The 7,603-nt window shown below is 44.5% G+C and overlaps 1 protein-coding gene across 1 annotated transcript in view; it reads right to left on the bottom strand.

Moving 5' to 3' along the window:
- Nucleotides 1–451: 451 nt before the first annotated feature.
- Nucleotides 452–7,603, bottom strand: part of CCNB2 (cyclin B2) — a 28,394-nt gene continuing 21,242 nt past the window's right edge. The window contains exons 6-9 of the mRNA XM_029951479.1: nucleotides 6,611–6,847; nucleotides 6,178–6,318; nucleotides 1,832–1,942; nucleotides 452–731 (exon numbers count right to left, since the gene is read on the bottom strand). Coding sequence (XP_029807339.1) covers nucleotides 621–731; nucleotides 1,832–1,942; nucleotides 6,178–6,318; nucleotides 6,611–6,847 — 600 coding nt within the window. The 3' untranslated portion in view covers nucleotides 452–620. The remainder of the gene's footprint in view (nucleotides 732–1,831; nucleotides 1,943–6,177; nucleotides 6,319–6,610; nucleotides 6,848–7,603) is intronic.

Below are 7,603 nucleotides of genomic sequence, written 5' to 3'. Positions count from 1 at the left end.
AAGTTTCAACATGAACAAGGTGTCGCAGACCTGTTTTCATTTTCCAGTGGCGGCCCGTTAGGACAGACATTCCTGGTCCCCCCACGCCTGTGAGAGAGAGGCATACTGTGGGGGCTGCTTCTGGTAGCCCTCAGCCCAGCGGGCCAGGTGTTCCTGCACAGGAATGAGAAAATGTTGAGTAGGTTCTAGAAAAGGAACTCTCATAGTTATCCTCCCATTTTCAAATGTCATCATGAATCTTTTTATATCTCAGAAGTTTAAGAATGGGTTAGCATTCACTGAAGCCAAGTTCTAGTTTTTTCCATTTGAGAAAGTGGTAAGAAGGTCTTTCCCAAGGCCGCAAAGGCAATAATTTACATGCTTCTCATAATAGCTCAAAAAGAAATTAGTCAACCCAAGCTTCCACTGACTTATTTTTCAGTATAGAATGCACAAATAAGTAAACACAGGATACCTGAAGAAAAATTTATAGCTTTATTTTTCCTCAATATACATTTAGAAAATAGGTCTGAAAAACAGTTTCATGAAATAGACCAGAGGACTATGTACAGAGTGAAGAGTTCCAAACCAGCAAGTCAAAGCGCACAGATGAAGCACTCCTCTCCGAGGGCCACGGCAGCCTAGGACCGTCCCATCAGGGGTGTCGCAAGCTCTTGGATGGCTTTTGAGTTCAGCTGAGGAATCGTGCTGATCTTCAGGAGTTTGCTGCTTGCATACTTATTCTTGACGGCCTGTAGAAGTCATCCGTGAGAAGCACGCATCAGGACCCCCTGCCTTATCCCTGGTTCCTAGTCTAATTCACAAGTACTTAAGGGCCAGACCCACAATCTCCAACTGGGGCGATGATGCTGAATCACTGAAGCCAGCGGGCACTCTGAGGTCATAATGTGTTGCACCCAACAATTTCCTTCCATGCCTAGCAATGGATAAAGCCCAGCTGGTAGCACAGGTGATGGAGGGATAAATGATGTCAAGGTCCAAGAGGCAGGCTTTCTCTCCTATGCTGCCAGAGGGGTGGGAGGTGGGCACTGTGTTTATCATACCTAAGCACCATCAGGACATAACAGGTCTGCCAGGACCGGCAGCAACGACTGGCGATAAAAGCAAGTGGCAACCAGTGCTTAGCAGATCCCAGACAATACCCTCAGGACTGACACCATGTCACACTGCCACAGTGTGCTACATCATACAAAAACTACACGCAAGGAATCGAGTTGTGAGGACGCTTGGCACAAACGTTTGCCTTGCCCTTTGTCACCAGAGCCGTGACGATACTCGGCGTCACACGAGCACAGGACAGCTCCCAATCTCCTCTGATTCCTCCTCTCAGGTGGGCTGCAGAGACAGATACCAGGCCCCCAGGAGGCTTTCTGTATGAGCTTCTTGCCCCGCCTTCTTCACCATGCTTTCGGTCACTGTCCCAGAAGACCACAGCAAAGGCCCTGAGCGATACCACCCAAACACTGGAGCCTTCACGGGGCCCTTCGAGGTGGGCCCTCTCTGCTCCAGATGACACGGGGAGTGCACTCCCTGAGGCTGAGGGCTCTGCCCAGCATGCTGGGTGAGGCGGGGAGACACACTGCATGGCTGTCTGGCTGGCTACCCAGGGCCTGGACACAGCCTAGCTACTTTGCTTTAAAGAAAGTCTGCTTTTGGAATATATCAGCATGTTCCATCCCCTGCTGGACTAGAAAAGAGTCTGTGCTAAAAGAGACTCTCACATATGCCAAAATTACATTTACATGAAAACGCAAATGCACATACATACGCATACTCTCATTCACAAAACTCACAAGCTAACGCTTTCCATGGTTGTAGAAGGAGTACTTACGATGAATTTCGTTAAGTTTTCATTAACCTTCACGACATTTTTCGCCATGTGCTGCATGACGTCCAATACTTCATTCTCTGTGTATCCAGTATAATACTGCTGTTTTAAGTTCTGGAACACAATGCAAAGAGAAGGGAAAAGATAAAGCCGTCGCTTCTTTAGAAGAGCACATCTTATACATGCTGACATCACTTACCACTTACATAAAGGCTATAAAACAATTTTCTTACATTCAGAAAATTCAGTGGCCACCCTGAGCATACCATGGTCCCAGCAAAGCAGCCAGTAAATGCAAGATGATGCTGGCTCTGAGCAAGACTAAAGTAAGACCCTGTGCAACTTCAGCTTAATCAAGTGTCAAAGTGTCCCATATTATTATTTTTTAAGAAAGGTTGCAGAGGTATGTAGGGTACTCCGGGTAACAAAGCTTTCATGCTACTACCACACTGAGAGGAGATGGAAAGTGGGACAGAGTGAAAACTAAAGCCAGCAATGGAAAGCCCCCTTCACAGTAATGCCAGAGACCTGGGACAAGCACAGCTCACATACCACCACCTCCCACCATCAGAGCCCTACTGGGCAGTGGCTGGTGGGGAGCTAGAGAGCCCAGATACCCATATTGTCAGGGAAGGAGGTTCATGATTAAGAATAAACTAGGCCATGGGCAGCGATCTAATCTACAAAATCCAGAAGAACTAAGACTGCTCAGGATTCTCTCATTGGGCACTGTTTGGTTAGGCGCTGGAGAACAGAGAGCAGAGAACCCTTTTCCCCCAGCCTTGTGACCTAGCCTCCTGGAGGACAAAGGTCAAGCAAAAGGACAGCTGTTGACTGCTAGCAAGACCTATCATGTGAAAAGATATGTCACCTAACTTTATCTCAGTTCTGTGATAAAATTCTAAAAGCCAAAGTACATCCGTCTCATATGTACAATCTAATTGGGAAAATAAACCACAATTTAATCTATTTTTTAAGGGAGAGAGAGAGGGAGTGCGTGTGAGCAGGGGAGAGGGGCAGAGAGAGAGACTCTTAAGCAGGCTCCATGCTCAGCATAGAACCTCACACAGGGCTCAATCCCACAACCCTGTGATCATGACCTGAGCTGAAATCAAGAGTCAGATGCTCAATTGACTGGGTCACCCATGCGCCCCAATCACAATTTAATCTTAAACCTAAAGCAGTTTTTTTTTTTTTTTTTTTTACTTAATTAAAGTAGGTTCCTCGCCCAATGTGGGGCTTGAACTCACAACCCTGAGATCAAGTCTCATGCTCTACCCACTGAGGCAGCCATGTGCCCCAATCCTAAAAATAATTTAAAGAATACAAGAACAAAGCAAGATTAATCCTGAAACAACACACAACTACTGGTACGTTAAAGTCAATTCCCAGGAAACGAGGAGACCTCTAATAGGTTCAGAGCCCACAGAAGACATGTCCAAGAGGAAAGTAATTTAGCTAAAATGGACCACTGGTCCAGGACCATGTGTCATTCATGTACCAGCAGCCTTGTTGCCTCAAACTTTTTATTTCAAAAAATTTTAAATTATTTCAGAAAAACTGGACTAATGTAATGAACATCTGTATATCTTTCGTGTAGATTAATCTGTTATTAACATTTTGCCACTTTCTCGCTTTCTCTCTCAAGGGTCTGCAGCTAACTCGGTTTCCAATGGTTCAGCAAAACTTGTGTATGTACGCATTCACACACATTCTTGGACCATTTGAAAATGAGTTGTGGACACCATGACACATCACTTCTAAATGCTTCAGACACATCCCCTAAGTAGTATTTTCCTATCTAGACACAAAGCATTTTCACATTAAAAAAATCAACATTTCCACAGTATCATTGAGAATATAGTCTATATTCAAACTTCTTCAATTGTTCCAAAAATATCTTTTATAGATTTGTCTTTTCAGATCCAGGTCCAATCAAGATCCATGCAGTATATCTGATCTTTGGCTTTCTTTTTTTTTTTTTTTTTTTTTTTAACTTAAAACAACTCCTATTTTCTTGGCTTTAAATGACAACTTGAAGGATCCAGGCCAGTTACTTTTAGAACATCCCACATTTTAAATTGGAGCGTTTCCTCATGGCTGGATTCGTGTTAAACATTTGGGCATGAATTTCATAGAGAGGATAATGCATACTTCCTGTTGCACCAGAACACAGGCCAAGTCAGGTGCCCCTACCACTGCCAATGCCAAGCATGTTCACCAGGCTAAGGTGTTAATTTGCAGACCTCCCTATCACAAAGGAACAGTTTTTCTTCAGAATTGTGAGGTGATATTTTGAGACCATGAATCTTGTTCTCCAAAATTATTTCACCTAATGATATAAGCATCAATCGATCCTCACTGGAATCAGTTATTACATTAGGGTTAAAAATTTGATTTTTTAAATACTTATTTTGAGAGAGTGCACATCTGCACAAGCAGGCAAGAGGCAGAGAGCCAGGGAGAGAGAGATTCCCAAGCAGGCTCTGTGCCGTCAGTGCAGAACCCAGTGCAGGGGCTCAGCTCACAAACCCAACCGTGGGATCACAACCTGAGCCGAAACCAAGAGTCAGACGCTTAATCAACTGCATCACCCAGGCGCCCCTAAAATTTGAGTTCAAGCCCCATTTTCGGGCTCTCTGATGTCAGCCTAGAGACTGCCTCGGATCCTCCATCTCCATCTCTCTCGCAGAAAATAAACATTTTTAAATAATGTATTATGATCTATTACTGTCACTATTCTTTTTAATGCTCAGATATAGTTAGAGCCCTTTCGAGCCAGTTCCTATGTCCTTTTGATGTGACCCCCATGGATCCTTGAGAATCTGCTTGGTGTCTATTACACACTGATCTAGGCTCATCTTGTACTTCTTCTGCCCCAACCTGAGAGCAGCGATCTCTCAATGAAGGCCTAGTCCTAGTGGGCAATGGTACTTAGTACCCAGTATATGGGCGCTAGGTATGGTCATTGCTACGAGGCTATCATTGTTTCCAGGCCCTCTTGTGATTAATTTACTGATATTTCCAAAACAGATTTAATGTCAGGGGTTTTCCTTTGTTCTTAATTGTTAATATTACCTCGCTTATTATGAAAATTTTAGTGCTTAATAACATGAATATTTGTTTTACACTAATATTCCTAAATAAATAGGTTCACAATTATAACAACAGATAACATCTCCCAAGGAAACTTTAAGTATGTTGCCTCTTTTGGCCTGTTTTATCTAACCATATGCCACTAAGGATGCACAGTCAGAATACTACTTTTAAAAGTTATTTGAATTCTTCCTGCTATGTTCTGTTATCAGTTTGGTACATAGTGACATCGTTGTTTCTGCCTAATTCCAGTTAGAGTTTGCATAAACACTCAGCTTGTTCAAAAGTCAAAAAAGTTCCATTATATTGTATACAGCTGGTAAAAAATTACAGCCACAAGTCTTGCTCCCACCCCCAGCCTTCTACCCTGCTCCACTCAACCCTCCGGGTATCATTTCTGGTCTATTCTTCCTGTTTTGTTTTGTTTTTTTAATTAGGAAATATCTAAGCACACATACATCCTCTCCCTTATTCCCCTTCTTTCTTACATAAAATGTGTGGAGGGACAGCCCTGCCATGGTGCCAGGCAAGCCTGCAGGTAGCCACCCAGGGCCAGGCGTAGGCCTGAACCGCAGCTGACGCCGCTTGGCAGAATGCTCTGGGATCCTCCCGGACTGTGAGGGGAAGGAGGCTGAGGAGGAGCAGCCCACACTCGCCTCCATATCTCCCCTGAGAAGCTTTTATGAGACTGTTTCTTAATACCTGGGCTCCGAGGAGGCTTTCGTTCTGCTGCTCAACTTCAGGCACAGCTGCAGACTACAAAACTGCTTAGTACCAGTCTAGACCTGGCTCATCTACAAAAGGGTACCCTACAACTCCCACTGGGGTCACCTGGCCCCTTTTGCTTCGGTCCTTGTCCTTTTTGGTGCATAAGGGACCCCAACCGCCAGAAGCGTTGGCTGCTTGTATGAATCTAAAAGTGGCTCCTTTTTACCTTTGCTGGCTAAATCAGTCAGGCCTCAGCCTTGCTTTTGTCATAGATGCTTGACGACTTGCTGGTTTCATTTAACCAAAGATTCCAGAAACCTTAGCATGCCTGCTGTTGGTGGCCTTCCGCAGCCTTTGCAACTGTATAGCGCACCTGGGTGCCATGACGTGCTCACCTAGTCTCCGTCTGACGCGTCCCAAGTAGCTTTCGTTCAGGCTTCTGGATTTTAACAATTGCTTCAACGATACTGTTGTGAAAATGGTAAGACCTTTCATATACAGAGGGTCTAAGATATAACCTAATTTCTTCTTAACCCAACACTCACCCATTTTCCTTGGCCTAGAACCTTCTGGGACAGGCAGGATGCAGCTGCTGCCACCTTCGAAGGGTGATAATGCACCATGTCATAGTCAATGAGAGTCAGCTCCATCAGATATTTGGCTAAAGTGTGCTGTTCCACATCGACCTAGGAGAGAAGAGCCCGGGACAGTAAGCACAGCTGTTATTACTGTCTTGCAAAATCCCGGTCAAGGCCTAGGAGCTGAAGTCCACTCAATTCACTCGTCCTTCCCAGCAACTGCCTTCTTCCACAGTATGTTACACACACACAGCATGAGGTCTTTTAAGAATTGAGGAGATAAAGCATTAGGACTTAATGAAAACATGTTTCCTATAAGTTTGTAAGTTTTCCTTTAATTGAATCCATGTTTCTAGCCTAAGAAAACAAGCAGCAAAATATGGGAATTGGAGGCACTTACCTCCCCAGCTTTTGAGGCCCGCCTTAAGAAGTGCAGTGGCAAAGGTCGGCCCAACTCAAATTTCAGTTCTTTCAAAATCAGTGTTTCCATTTCTCGAATTTGGGAACTGGTATAGGCATTGTCTGTAATGTAAACGAAGTCTTCGATGTTTGGAGAAAACATCTCCTCATATTTGGAAGCCAAGAGCAGAGCTGTAATCCCAACGAGCTGAAGCTTCTTACGGGAAACTGGTTGAACCTAATTGAAGAAGAATGTGTCTTAAGTCATATCTAATCAGAGGACTGGGGCTCTGGGTATAAGAAAGTGAGAGGGAACCATGTCCTAGAGAAGTACATGTCATCTCTCTTCATCTCCCTCTTACGAGCAGAGGTAACCTGTGTATTAATAGCAGGTACCATCAAGGACTCCTGGCGGGCTCAGTCGGCGGAGTATATGACTCTTGATTTTAGGGTTGTGGGTTTGAGCCCCACATTGGGTGTAAAGATTACCGCGTATTCACCATGTGCCAGGCACAGTGCTAAGATTCCAACAATCGTCTCATTGAACGCTTGCAAAAATCCTAGGAAGTACATGTATTTTTCTCCAGGTACAAAGAGATGGCCTGAGAAGAGATTCAGACACCAGGTCACTGAACTGCTCAGTAGGGAAGACATATGCCTGAGAACCAAGCTCCTGGTCCATGCCCCAGTCTCGTCATCCTGGCTGGAGTGTGTGGGGAAGCCCTGACATGGCACTTAACCTAGTCCACAAGGAGATGAGGCCATGCCAAAAAGCAGGATTAAATGATGGAGGCCTAGGGATGTGGAAGGGAGTATCTCACACATCTCCTAATCATTACCAAAAGTACGCTCATTCATCAACCTGAAGTATCTTCAAAGATGCTTCAGAGTCAGAGATAATCTCAGTCCCTTCATTTCCTTTCTCTTTGAAACTGGACTTCACTTTTCTTCCTTCAACTCTCATTTTTAAAAATCTACCTAACATTTGACTGCT

This window comes from Suricata suricatta, chromosome 9 (genome assembly GCF_006229205.1).
Source record: "Suricata suricatta isolate VVHF042 chromosome 9, meerkat_22Aug2017_6uvM2_HiC, whole genome shotgun sequence".
In the NCBI taxonomy this organism is placed as follows: Eukaryota; Metazoa; Chordata; class Mammalia; order Carnivora; family Herpestidae; genus Suricata; species Suricata suricatta.
This window is presented reverse-complemented; position numbering and strand designations above follow the sequence as displayed.